The sequence below is a fragment of the Piliocolobus tephrosceles genome, chromosome 9 (genome assembly GCF_002776525.5).
Source record: "Piliocolobus tephrosceles isolate RC106 chromosome 9, ASM277652v3, whole genome shotgun sequence".
Lineage (NCBI taxonomy): Eukaryota > Metazoa > Chordata > Mammalia > Primates > Cercopithecidae > Piliocolobus > Piliocolobus tephrosceles.
This window is the reverse complement of record NC_045442.1, coordinates 39,166,128-39,180,993: the sequence shown is the minus strand read 5'-3', so window position 1 is coordinate 39,180,993 and position 14,866 is coordinate 39,166,128. Positions and strand designations below refer to the sequence as shown.

The window sequence follows — 14,866 nt, the reverse complement described above, 5'->3', positions numbered from 1 at the left end:
TCCGCCTCCCGGGTTTACGCCATTCTCCTGCCTCAGCCTCCTGAGTAAGCTGGGACTACAGGCGCCTGCCACCTCGCCCGGCTAGTTTTTTTTTTGTATTTTTTAGTAGAGATGGGGTTTCACCATGTTAGCCAGGATGGTCTCGATCTCCTGACCTTGTGATCCGCCCGTCTCGGCCTCCCAAAGTGCTGTGATTACAGGCTTGAGCCACCGCGCCCGGCCAGGGTTGCAGCTTTTGATAGATTTAGTTTATCTTGAGTTTCAAATTTCTTGATGGGGAAAAAGTGTTTTTTTTTTTTTTTTTTTTTCTTGAGATCGAGTCTCGCTCTGTCGCCCGGGCTGGAGTGCAGTGACGCAATCTCAGTTCACTACAACCTCCGCCTCCCAGGTTCAAGCAATTTTCCTGGCTCAGCCCCCTGAGTAACTGGGATTACAGGCATGCTCCACCACGCCTGGCTAATTTTTGTATTTTTAGTAGAGACGGGGTTTCACCATGTTGGTCAGGCTGGTCTCGGACTCCTGACCTCAGATGATCCACCCACCTCGGCCTCCCAAAGTGCTGGAATTACAGCACTTTGAGCCACCACACCCAGCCCAAAGTGTTCTATTTTGATTACAGGTATCTCCCTCCAATGATAGGCCCTCTCAAGACCTTGTGACTTTGGGTGATTTTATTCTGTATTTCTAGCCCGGCCTTCTGCATTCAGAAAAGTCCCATAGGGAAAACCAGGTACACATTCAGGACTCCTCCAGATTCCTGTTATCACATCAGTTTTATTTGGCCATGTGTAGCTCTTCTGGTTTCTCTTCCTTCAACCAGAGTGACTTTGTCTATGGCAAGCTTGATCCTAAGCCCATACCCAGACCTGGCAGATACCCTAGGAAGAAAAATGGACACTGGTGTCTACTTATTGGGGGAACCAGCCCCTGATATTTCAACGTAGGTTCTTTTCTGTTTTCCCTAAGTGTTGGCTGGTCTGAGAAATAAAGGGAAAGAATACAAAAGAGAGAAATTTTAAAGCTGGGTGTCCGGGGAACGCATCACATGTCGGCAGGTTCCATAATGCCCCTTGAGCCACAAAAACCAGCAGCTTTGTATTAGGGGTTTCAAAAGGGGAGGGGTATACGAATAGGGAATGGGTCACAGAGATCACATGCTTCAAAGGCAATAAAATATCACAAGGACTGAGAGACAAAGTGAGATCACAAGGCCAGGGTGAAACTAGAATTGCTAATGAAGGTCCATGTTCTGCTGGGCACACGTTGTCATTGGTAAACATCTTAACAGGAAACAGGGTTCGTGAGCAGACAACTGGTCTGACTAGAATTCACCAGGCTGGAATTTCCTAATCCTAGCAAGCCTGGGTGTGCTGCAGGAGACCAGGGTGTATTTCATCCCTTATCTACAACTGCATAAGACAGACACTCATAGAGTGGCCATTTTAGAGACTTCTGCCTGGAAATGCATTCGTTTGCCCAGAGTTATTCCTTGCTGAGAAAAGAATTCAGCAATATTTCTCCTATTCGCTTTCTGGAATAAGAGAAATATGACCCTGTTCTGTCTGGCCCCGCAAGCCGTCAGACTTTATGGTTATCTCCCTTGTTCCCTGAAAATTGCTGTTATCCTGTTCTTTTCAAGGTGCTCTGATTTCATATTGTTCAAACATACATGCTTTACAAACAATTTGTGCAGATAACGCAATCATCACAGGGTCCTGAGGCGACATACATCCTCAGTTTGTGAAGATGATGGGATTAAGAGATTAAAGTAAAGAGAGATGTAGGAAATTATAAGAGTGTTGATTGGGGAAGTGATAAATGTCCATGAAATCTTCACAATTTATGTTCTTCTGCTGTGGCTTCAGCTGGTCCCTCCGTTTGGGTTCCCTGACTTCCCACAACACCTACTCACCAAGGAAAGCCTCTTACTTTTCTGGAATTTAAATCCTATTGATCTCTTTGTATCCATAGCTCTCTGATGATTTTTTAAATGTGATATTTGTAATTTTTTTCCTAGTTGTTACCATGGAAATAATGGTCTGCCTTTGTCTTCTGTAAAAACTGGAACTAGAAATCTTTTACCATATAACTTTCTGAAAAATGTATAGCTATCTTTTTTGTACAAGAGACTAACAAGTTCTAACAAAAGCTATGTGACATTTCTTATAATTTCTTGATTATTCAGCTTTTAACTTTAATTAAATAACACATATGCTGTGTGATCATTCTGTATTTATAAAATTGAACTTGTTACAGCCAAGTGATCATTTAAATTGTATCTGCTTGGTAAATGCAGGTGTATCTGTTGCGGATCGAGAGGCTAGTCTGGAATTAATTAAGTTGGACATATCCCGTACATTTCCATCTCTCTACATCTTTCAGAAGGTGAGGGTTTCTAACCAGCTTGTAATTACTTTAAAAAAAAAATCTGTCAATATCCAAGGCAACAGATTATTTAAATGAATAGCTATTACTTTAAAAAAGGCAAAACTATAGAAACTGGGGACCTTATATAAAAGTCTAAAACTAGTTATAAAATTATAAAGGAATTTCTATTTTTTTTTTTTTTTTTTTGAGACGGAGTCTTGCTCTGCCACCCAGGCTGGAGTGCAGTGGCCGGATCTCAGCTCACTGCAAACTCCGCCTCCCGGGTTTATGCCATTCTCCTGCCTCAGCCTCCCGAGTAGCTGGGACTACAGGCGCCCGCCTCGTCGCCTGGCTAGTTTTTTGTATTTTTAAGTAGAGACAGGGTTTCACCGTATTAGCCAGGATGGTCTGGAACTCCTGACCTCGTGATCCGCCTGTCTCGGCCTCCCAAAGTGCTGGGATTACAGGCTTGAGCCACTGCGCCCGGCCCGGAATTTCTATTTTTTTATTCCACTGACCAAAATACATTGTAGTTAGCATAGCATTTAATACCTTTTATGTAGTAGGTACTTGATGAATTTTATTGCAGTGAATTTGTTTTGCTTTTTATTTTGTAAGATATATGAATTATTAATGTTTTGGCCTAGTATATTGTTAAAATATAAAGAACTTTGTCACAAAACTTAAAATGTTTCAGAATTATCATTAAAATAGGAAGAAATGTTTTTTTTTTGTACATAGGCTATTATGAAGTTGATTATACCTTATTGAAAGAGAAATGACTACATTATATGTACTTTACCTTTGGCTGAAGTCTTTATTTTTATTTCTTTTTAAATTTGAGATCAGGTCTTGCTGTGTTGCCCAGGCTGGACTCGAACTCCTAGGCTCAAGCAATCCTCCTGCATCGGCCTCCTGAGTAGCTGGGGTTATGGGATTACAGGCATGTGCCACCACACCCAGCTGATTCAAGTCTTTATACATGGAATTCTTCTATGTTTAGATTTATAAAAATAAAAAGAGATAAAAATTTTTACCAGTAAGATTAAAATTATTAACACGGTTTAGTGTAGCTTGATGGTTTTTTTTGCTGATGCTGTATTTTATAAAATGAAACAGTCTGTATTCATCATACTCTTATTATACTAAATCTAGAAGATTTTAAAACTGTTGACAAATTATATAGCCTGTATCCATCAAGTAAGTTTATTTGACTTTTTTGTTGTTGTTGTTATTTAGTACTAAATATTTCTTCTTTCTTTCTTTCTTTTTCTTTTTCTTTTTTTTTTTTTTTTTAGCGATTCTCACTCTTTTGCCCAGGCTGGAGTGCAGTGGTGCAATCCTGGCTCAGTGCAACCACTGCCTCCTGAGTTCAAGCGATTCTTCTGCCTCAGCCACTTGAGTAGCTGGGATTACAGGCGTGTGACACCATGCCCAGCTAATTTTTGTATTTGTAGTAGAGATGGGGTTTTGCCATGTTAGCCAAGCTGGTGTCAAACTCCTGGCCTCAAGTGACCTGCCCATCTCGACCTCCTATAAAGTTCTGGGATTACAGGCATGAGCCACTGCACCCATCTGCAGTATTAAATATTTCTTATTAATAATTTGGAAAACATCTTGGCAGAGTACATTTATAATATTTTTTATTAAATATGCTAAAATTAGTCATTTAGGAAAATTTACAGTTTATTAACATGTTATATAAAAATTAACTTAGAGACAATTATTTGTACAGTTTCAAATTTCATTTTTCTCTCCTAAGGGTGGCCCATATCATGATGTCTTACATAGTATTTTAGGGGCATACACGTGCTACAGACCTGATGTTGGTTATGTAAGTATTTGTTTCGATCTGTTTTTTGAATGTACGCATTTTATCTACAATCTTTATCAAAATATCCTATGTTGTAATAGCTCCCAAATGTCTGTATCTCTATGTCTGTTTTTCTTGGGCTTATCAATTTACCCAGTGAAGAATCTTTCCATCTCTTGCTGAGGTTATATGTACTTGAGACTGCCAGGTTTCTGGGGGAGCTGTGGGAGATTTCACCATGCAATTTCTAAACTTTTATTTCATGTCCTGATGCCAGGGGGGTGCCTTGTCTCCCTCTTTTAACCTTCTTTTCCATGACTGTGCCTCTAGAGAGTTAACCTCCTATGTTCTACCAGGTTAACGGAAGGATAGGTACCTGTCCCTAAAGGATAGGGGAGGGGATTTGCTCCTTATACAGACTTTCACCCAATCCTATTTTTAGCTCTATTTCTCAATTTCACAGGTACCTGACAACTTCAGCTTCTGAGCCTTCAGGGTTTTACAGCAGAATTGGCTTGCTGATTATTGGCTTCCTCCTCTGTAGATATTTTAGTTTTAACATTCTACACTTATTTAATTTACAATTTCTAAAATACTGTTAACTACTATATAATTTTTCATTCTTGTAGTCCTCATGGGTTAATATTTTTTTTCTTTACTGTATTTTTAGTTGGATGTTTCAGGAGAACAAAGAAAGATGTGATGTTCAATTGCCATTTTTAACTAGAAGTTATAGAACTTTCATCTTCTCACTTTTGCCTTAAAATAAAAGAATGTTAGACATCTCTATAGGGTGACTGTCTGATACAAGTTACTTTGTTCTGTTGCATATTCATTTCTATGTTTGTTTACTCAACAAATATTGTGCACTTATGACTATATGTCAGGCATTGTTCTAGGTACTTGAAATACCTCAGTGAACAAAATGATTTCTTTCCTTACAATGCTTACAGTTTAGAAGAAAGAGACAATAAACAACAAACAAGTAATTATATTAAAAGATAAGTGCTGTGGAAAAGTGTGGGATGATAAAGGGGGAAAGTGCCAGATTTAGGGTGGGGCAGATTGTAGTATTTGGAAAGATCATCAGATAGTCCTTATAGAGAAAGTTAGATTTGAGCAGTCTTTTTTTTTTTTTTTTGAGACGGAGTCTCGCTCTGTCGCCCAGGCTGGAGTGCAGTGGCCGGATCTCAGCTCACTGCAAGCTCTGCCTCCCGGGTTTATGCCATTCTCCTGCCTCAGCCTCCTGAGTAGCTGGGACTACAGGCACCCGCCACCTCGCCCGGCTAGTTTTTTGGATTTTTTAGTAGAGACGGGGTTTCACTGTGTTAGCCAGGATGGTCTCGATCTCCTGACCTCGTGATCCGCCCATCTTGGCCTCCCAAAGTGCTGGGATTACAGGCTTGAGCCGCCGCGCCCGGCCACTGAGCACAGTCTTTAAACTCTCTTACTCAGGTATTCTGTGAATGAATTGTAAGAACACCTTGTATCCCCTTCACATGTTTAAGCTGAAATTTAAAGTTTTTTATTGTAAGTTTACTTGTAAATAATTTAATTTTTTAGCACTGGTTAAATTTGACATCTTATAGTTTTTTAAAAATGTCCCCAGGCAGACTAGGCGAGGTGGCTCACGCCTGTAATCCCAGCACTTTGGGAGGCCAAGGCTGGTGGATCACGCGTTCAGGAGTTGGAGACCAGCCTGACCAACATGGCAAAACCCCGTCTCTACTAAAAATACAAAAATTAGCCGGGCATGGTGGCATGCACCTGTAATCCTAGCTACTCAGGAGGCTGAGGCAGGAGAATTGCTTGAACCTGGGAGGCGAAGGTTGCAGTGAGCCAAGATCATGCCACTGCACTCCAGCCTGGGCAACAAGAGCGAAACTCTGTCTCAAAAAAAAAAAAAAAAAAATGTCCCCAGACTGGGCACAGTGGCTTGGGCCTGTAAATCCCAGCACTTTGGGAGGTTGAGGCAGGAAGATCGCTTGAGCTCAGGACTCCCAGGCTGCAGTGAGCTAGGATTGGACCACTGCATTCCAGCGTGCACAACACAGCAAGACCCTGTCAAAAAAAAAAGAAAAGAAGTCTGTAGTGGAATTTAAATACTGTAATGAATTTACATATATCATAGTCCATTTAAAAATATATATATTAACAAGCTTTTCATTAATATTTTACATTTTTTGCTTTTTCTCTGAACTTGTATTTCTTTCTTTTTTTATTTTTATTTTTTTGAGACAGGGTCTCACTCTGTCACCCAGCCTAGAGTACAGTGGCGTGATCATGACTTACTATAGACTTGACCTCCTGGTCCCTTGGTCCCTGGTGATTCTTCCACCTCAGCCTCCCAAGTAGCTGGGACTGCAGGCACAAGCCACCATGCTTGGCTAATTTTCTGTATTTTTTGTTAAGACAGGCTTTTGTTCCCAGGCTTGTCTTGAACTCCTGGCTCAAGTGACCTGCCCGCATTGGCCTCCCATAGTGCTGGGATTACATATGTGAGCTACTGTGCCTGACTGATATTATGATTTTTAATATAATGTTGTATAATTAAAACAAAGTAGTTAATCTGCCCAACATCTGAAATATTTGACCTTTTTTGTAATGAGAGTATTTGAGATTTACTCTCTAAGAGATTGTGAAATGTACAGTACTCAATCACTAGTTGTATTTGCCATGTTGTGTAATAGATAAAAAAAAAAAAAAAAAAAAAATCAGGCCAGGCATGGTGGCTCATGCCTGTAATCCCAGCATTTGGGAGGCCAAGGTGGGAAGATCGCTTGAGCCCAGGAGTTTAAGACCAGCCTCAGCAACATAGTGAGACCTCATCTCTGCAAATAATAAAAAATTAGCCAGGTTTGGTGGTTTGCACCTGTAGTCCCAGCTACTCAAGAGGCTGAGGTGGAAAGATCGCTAGAGTTCAGGCTCTTGAGGCTGTAGTGAGCCAAGATTGTGCCTGGGCAACAGAGTGGCACCTTGTCTCAAAAAAAAAATGAAAGTTACTCCTCATTTCAACCTGGAGCTTTTTGTACTCTTTGATTATCATCTTCCCTACCCCCAGACCTCTGGTAACCACCATTCTGCTCTCTGCTTCTATAAGTTCAGTGGTTTTAGATTACACATTTAAGTGAGAACATGCAATATTTGCTTTTCTGTTTTTGCCTTATTTCACTTAGCATAATGTTCTCCAGTTCCATCCATGTTGTCCCAAATGACAGAATTCCTTCCTTTGTTAAGGCTGAACAGTATTCTTTTGTATACACACACACACACACACACATGCACACACGCACACACACTGTCATCCTATTCATCTGTTGATGTACACTTAGGTTGATTCCTTAACTTGGCTATTGTGAGTAGTGCTATAGTGAACATGGGAGTGCAGATATCTTTTTGATATACTGATTTCAAGTCTTTCGGGTAATAGCCAGAAGTGAGATTGCTGGACCACATAGTAATTCCATTTTTAGTTTTTTTGAAGAACTTCGTAGAGTTTTCTGTAATAGCTGTTCTAATTTACATTCCTATTAACAGTGTGCAAGTTTTTTTCTCAACAACCTCACCAACACTTATCTTTTGTCTTTTTGGTAATAGCCATATTCAGCAGTCCCCACTTATCCTCAAGGGATATATTCCAAGACACCAAGTGGAATATGTAAGTTTGGTTTTTTTTGTTTTTGTTTTTGAGATGGGATTTTGCTCTTTTTAATTTGTTCTTTTTTTTTTTTCTTTTTGAGATGGAGTCTTGCTCTGTTGCCCAGGCTGGAGTGCAGTGGCACTATCTTGGCTCACTGTAAGCTCTGCCTCCCAGGTTCACACCGTTCTCCTGCCTCAGCCTCCCGAGTAGCTGGGACTACAGGTGCCTGCCACCACACCTGGCTAATTTTTTTGTGTTTTTAGTAGAGACAGGGTTTCACCATGTTAGCCAGGATGGTCTCAATTTCCTGACCTCATGATCCTCCCACCTCAGCCTCCCAAAGTGCTGGGATTACAGGTGTGAGCCACCACGCCTGGCCAAGACGGGGATTCGCTCTTGTTGCCCAGTTTGGAGTGCAATGGCACGATCTTGGCTCACTGCACCCTCTGCCTCCTGGGTTCAAGCAATTCTCCTGCCTCAGCCTCTCGAGTAGCTGAGATTACAGGTGCCCACCACCACGCCCGGCTAATTTTTTGTATTTTTAGTAGAGACGGGGTTTCACTATGTTGGCCAGGCTAGTTTCGAACTCCTGACCTCAGGCGATCCACCTGTCTTGGCCTCCCAAAGTACTGGGATTATAGGCGTGAGCCACCGTGCCTGGCCTATATAGGGTTTTGTACTTGTCCTGAAACTGCAGATAGTACAGAATCCTATAGATACTATGTTTTTTCTATACATACATACCTATGATATAATTTATTGATTAGGTACAATAAGACATAAACAGCAATAACTAATAAAGTAGTACAGTTATAACACTCTTCTAACAATTTAGGTAAAAGAAGCAGTACTCGAACACAAGCTCTACAATACCACAACAGTTGATCTTATAACCGAGATGGCTACTAGGCAGGTAGGTAGCATATACAGCATGGTTACGCTGGATAGAAGGATGATTCTCTTCCTTGGCAGGATGGAGCAGGACCACTCCAGATTTTACCACCCTATTTAGAATAGCATGCAGTTTAAAACGTATGACTTGTTTATTTCTGGAACTTGCCATTTAATATTTTCAGACCACTGTTGACCACAGGTAACTGAAACTTCAGAAAGCAAAACTGGGGAAAGTGGAGGACTACTATATTTTATTTGATTTCTGTCACAGAATTTTATTCTAATGTAACACTTTTCTACCCAAAAGTCTTTAGTAATCTCATTATACTTCTGCTACAAATATATAAATTAATTAAAAATGAAAAATTAGCTTTATTTCTGATATACATAATATTCTAAATATTAAATGTTTTTTCTAATTATAATTATTAGTATAACTGATCAAAACAAATAGAGAGACTACATAAATGAAAAAAACAAAACAAATTTTTAATTATCTCAGTAACTCAATTAAATTCTCCTTCAACTTTATTGAAAACAGAAGACTGTTAAGTACTTGAGTTGCAAAAACATGTTGTTACCAATCATTAGAATTGTTCATTTTCTCAGTTTCTGTAAAGTATCCCAAAAGCCTTTATTGAGACTAGTCAAAATATCTATTACTGACATTTTAGGCTAAATTTTATTTTGTGTTTTGTGTTTTTTGTTTTGAGACAAGGTTTCACTCTGTTGCCCAGGCTGATCTTGAACTCCTGGGGCTCAAGTGATCCTCCCATCTCAGCCTCCCAAAGTGCTGGGTTTATGTATGAGCCACTGCACCCAGCCTACACTAGATTTTAAAAAAAGAAAAAAAATCTATTAAAATTATATCTTCAGGCTGCGTGCAGTGGCTTGTGCCTGTAACCCTAGCACTTTGGGACACTGAGGCAGGCAGATCACTTGAGGCCAGGAGTTCAAGACCAGCCTGGCCAACGTGGCGAAATCCTGTCTCTACTAAAAATACAAAAATTACAGAGGCGCATGCCTGTAATCCCAGCTACTCAGGAGGCTGAGACACGAGAATTGCTTGAACCTGGGAGGCAGAGGTTGCAATGAGCTGAGGTTGTACCAATTCACTCCAGCCTGGGTGACAGAGTGAGATTCTGTCTCAAAACAAACAAACAAAAATCCTCACTTAAAGGCACTTGTTTAACCTGGTATACTGAGAAAAATTGGGGAAAATTAAAATACCATTACTTTTATTACACTTATGATAATGATTTTTTTAGAATATGTTTTAAATATATAAATTTTTTTACCCTGGCTGCAGACTTATTAGGTCGTTGTATATTTGCTGCCAAAATGAGCTCTGTTAGGTCATTGAATTTATGTAAAATGACTACCATATAACCTAACTGGTAGTAGTCCCAGCTACGTGGAAAGCTGAGGCAGGAGAATCGTTTGAACCCAGGAGGTGGAGATTATAGTGAGCAGAGATTGCACCACTGCTCTCCAGCCTGGCGACTGAGCGAGACTCTAAAAATAAATAAATAAAAACATAAATAAAACACAAAAAGTCATAAATGATTCTATTATTTTCTTAAACAGGCTTGCTATAACTGTGTGAATATTAATACATCTATTTATTAAAGTTTGTTTCAGGGAGAAACCTTGGGTTTTAAATTCAAATAGCAAATAACCATAAAGTGGAATAATATGTACCTGAATGAGTCTAGTTGACCTTATTGCATTATCAAATTTGACTAGCTAAAGGAAACTTTTTTTTTTTTTTTTGAGTATCAAAGCTCATTGACAAACCAGTCAGTCAAATCACACTTACTTTACAAGTTAAAAATAGTGTAGACTATATTGGAATACCTATTTCATGTCATGATTTGACCAAATACGTTTTTTAACTATGTTAATGAATAACATATGCTGAATCTATAAATAACTCATATGAAAGTTTTATCTGTAGTTTTTATTCTTGAAAAAATTTGGTAATCTTGGTTCACGTTTCAGTTACACTTATTTAAAAGAACCACAGCCCGGGTGCGGTGGCTCATGCCTGTAATCCCAGCATTTTGGGAGGCCGAGGCAGGTGGGGATCACCTGAGGTCAGGAGTTTGAGGCCAGCCTGGCCAACATGGCGAAATCCCGTCTCTACTAAAAATACAAAAATTAGTCAGGTGTAGTGGCACAGGCCTGTAATCCCAGCTACTCGGGAGGCTAAAGCAGGAGAATTGCTTGAACCCAGGAGACGGAGGTTGTAATGAGCCGAGATCCCACCCCTGTACTCCAGCCTGCGTGATGGGGCTCTGTACTGCAGTTGCTGTTCTCTTTGTTCTCCTGGGACTCTCCCTCAAGGACTATGCATTCTTTTTTTTTTTTTTCTTCGAGATAGAGTCTTGCTCTGTCGCCCAGGCTGGAGTGCAGTGGCACGATCTCAGCTCACTGCAACCTCTGCCCCTTGGGTTCAAGCAGTTCTCCTGCCTCAGCCTCCCGAGTAACTGGGGTTACAGGCACACGCCACCCTGCCTGGCTATTTTTTGTATTTTCAGTAGAGATGGGGTTTCGCTTTCGCCTTGTTGGCTAGACTGGTCTCCAACTCCTGACCTAAAGTGATCTGCCAGCCTCGGCCTCCCAAAGTGCTGGGATTATAGGTGTGAGCCACCACGCCAGGCTGAGGACTATGTATTTTTTGATACTACATGTGATACGGAAAAGGTGAGGTCACTGTATTGTCATTACTCATCCCCATTCTACCATGTACTAGAATTCAGTCTTACTTAGTCGTATATGTGACAGGAAGCCAGAAAGTTTCCCCAACCAATATTTAGAATTATCCACATTTCATGCCTTATAGCAATTCCCCCTAGTAATTTTTGTCATGGGTGAGGACTGTGACTTTCACTTGTTACTGTGGCATTGTCAGCCAGATCATGTTTAGAAAAGAAGACATATGTAAATTGAGGATCTGGGATTGAATTCCCTTAAAATATCCATGACTGTGTACTTTCTGGATACTGTTTGTGGCTATAAAACACACTTATCCCAGTTTAAAACCACTACGGTTTAGAGTAAGGTTATTGAATTGTCTTAGTTTTCTACTTTCAAGACATGGTTATAGATTGCTTCTGGGTAGAGCAATTGTGGATGAGTCTTGAGTGTTACCTGTCTGTAGATCCACTGATGCAAGTTTTCTCTTTTTAAGCAAGGAGGTGGCTATTATTTTGCCTGGCACTTACAGTGAACTGGGCCTGCCCTATAATGGGGATTTAAGGTGGATGTATCATAAAAGTAGAAGTGAGAAGACAAACAAGTTTCCCAGTATCTCAGGTGGAGTAAAAAATGTAGACCAGGAATCAGATATTACTCTAAGAACTTTGTAAGATTTGTATACTCCCCCACCTTGTTTTTTGTTTTGTTTTGTTTTGTAGAAACAGAGCCTCACTGTGTTGCCTAGGCTGGTCCTGAATCTCTGGGCTCAAGCAATTCTGCCTTGGACTCCCCAATTACTAGGATTACAGGCACGAACCACCATGCCCGACTCATTTATTTTTTGTTATAAATCCTTGTTTCTCCATAGTTATTATCAATAAGACACCAAAAATAAGAAGCCTATGTGTAAGCCTGCAAGAACAATAAAGGGTGGGGAATTTAAGTGGATTACCTTGTCCCATATCCTAGCCAGGCATAGAGGAAGAGAGAAATTCCAAATGACAGAAAGTGGGTGGGTTACACAGGTGCTTCAACTGGTAAAGTATTATTTATTAAGCTGATCTCGGTTCACTGCAACCTCAGCCTCCCGAGTAGCTGGGATTACAGGTGCCTGCCACCACACCTGGCTAATTTTTTTGTATTTTTAGTAGAGACAGGGTTTCACCATGTTGGCTAGGCTGGTCTCGAACTCCTGACCCCAGGTGATCTGCCTGGCACCTATAGATAGGTATCTTTTTGTTGTTTGTGTTTTTTTGTTTGTTTGTTTCCCACATTTTTATTTTGAACAACTTCAAATTAATAGCAAAGTTACAGCAGTTTTCTCCTGGTTCAGAATCCACTCAGGGTCATGTGTGGTATTTAGTTGCTCTTTTTAGTTTCCTTTAAAACAGAACAGTTCCTCAGCCTTTTGTGTGTGTCGTAACAATGTCACTTTTCAAAAGTTAAGGCTAGTTGTTTGCGGAATGACCCTTAACTTGAATTTGATTGTTTTTTCATGATTAGATTCAGGTTAGACAGTTTTGTCAGCAATACTGCATAAACAATGTGTCTTTTTCAGTACATCACACCATAAGTCAATAAATAATGCAAAATATTTAGAAGAATTGGACTCTGAAGAAATTATATAAATAACTTTTTCTTATTTTCTTTTCATATATGAACAAGAGTGATACATGATAAATCTGAATGACCTATAAATAACTTTAAAAATATGCATAAAATAAATATTCTGGGCTGGACATGGTGGCTCACACCTGTAATCCCAGCACTTTGGGAGGCCAAGATGGGTGGATCACCTGAAGTCAGGAGTTCAAGACCAGCCAGGCCAACATGGTGAAACCCCGTCGCTACATTAGTCAGGCGTGGTCGTGGGCACTTGTATTCCCAACTACTCAGGAGGATGAGGCAGGAGAATCGCTTTAACTTGGGAGGGGAAGGTTGCAGTGAGCCGATATCGTGCCACTGCACTCCAGCCTAGATAATAAGAGCTAAACTCTGTCTCCAAAAAAATTAAGTAAATAAATATTCCATGTGATAAGGTATTATGCCATTGCTTAATTGGCAGCATTTTTTTCTTTTTTAGTGGTATGTAAAATAATGTTACTTATAATAAACAACATTTTAGAGCAATTAAATGTAAATTCTTTCTATTTACTTTGCTACCATTCTATTACAGATTGTTAACACTTTGCCCCTTGTATTCATTCAGCAAATATTGTGGTACTAAGAATACAACTATGAACAAAAAACATGGTGTGGTCTCTGTACTAGTTTCCTATGAATACTGTAAGAAACTACCGCAAACTTAGTGGCTTTAAACAACAGAAATTAGACCGGGCACCGTGGCTCATGCCTGTAATCCCAGCACTTTGGGAGGCTGAGGTGGGAAGATTACTTGAGGTCAGGAGTTTGAGACCAGCCTGGGCAACAGGAAAACTCTGTCTCTACAAAAAAAATGTAAACACACACACAACAACAACACAAAGTTACTGTTTGACAATTCTGGAGGTCAGAAGTCTGAAATAGACTTCACTGGGTTGAAGTCAAAGTGTTGGCAGGGTTGTGCTTCCTCTGGAACCTCTAGGGCAGAATCCATTTCCTTGTTTTTTCCACCTTCTAGAGGCTGCCTGCATTTGTTAGCTCATGGGCCTATAGCTCCATCTTGAAAGCCAGTAGTGTAGCATCTTCAAATCTCTTTGACTAGCTTGCCTTCCTTTTTCTTTTTTTTTTTTTGAGACGGAGTCTCGCTCTGTCGCCCAGGCTGGAGTGCAGTGGCCGGATCTCAGCTCACTGCAAGCTCCGCCTCACGGGTTTACGCCATTCTCCTGCCTCAGCCTCCCGAGTAGCTGGGACTACAGGCGCCCGCCACCTCGCCCAGCTAGTTTTTTGTATTTTTTAGTAGAGACGGGGTTTCACCGTGTTAGCCAGGATAGTCTCCATCTCCTGACCTCGTGATCCGCCCGTCTCGGCCTCCCAAAGTGCTGGGATTACAGGCTTGAGCCACCGCGCCCGGCCTCCTTTTTCACTTATAAGGAACCTCATGATGATTACTTTAGGCCTACCCAGATAATTCAGGATAAGCTCCCTATCTCAAGATCCTTGACTTAATCACATCTGCAGAGTCCCCTTTACCATGTACGGCAACATTTTCATAGCTTCTGGTAATTAATAAGGTCTTGGACATCTTTGGTGGGCAATTATTATGCCTACTACAGTCCCTGTCTTCATGGAACTTAAGTTCTAGAAAATCAAGTAGGCAATTACTATAGAATCTGCAAAAAGTACTCAGAAGAAGACAGAGAAAGAGAAATAAGATGAGAACAAAGAAATAATTGGATTGCAGAAGCTAAGGGAATGCTGTTAAGAGAGACAGCACCCACTGGGTTTTACAGTAAGTATCATTGGTCATGCTGGCAAGAGAAATCTCAAAATAGTGTGGTAATGGAGTGGGA

The 14,866-nt window shown here is 40.4% G+C and overlaps 1 protein-coding gene across 2 annotated transcripts in view; it reads left to right on the top strand.

The window, feature by feature from the left end:
• Nucleotides 1–14,866, top strand: part of TBC1D12 (TBC1 domain family member 12) — a 137,491-nt gene that overhangs the window by 109,494 nt on the left and 13,131 nt on the right. For both annotated transcript variants that reach the window (XM_023226306.2, XM_023226307.1), the window contains 2 exons: nucleotides 2,297–2,385; nucleotides 4,130–4,201. In XM_023226306.2, coding sequence (XP_023082074.1) covers nucleotides 2,297–2,385; nucleotides 4,130–4,201 — 161 coding nt within the window. The remainder of the gene's footprint in view (nucleotides 1–2,296; nucleotides 2,386–4,129; nucleotides 4,202–14,866) is intronic.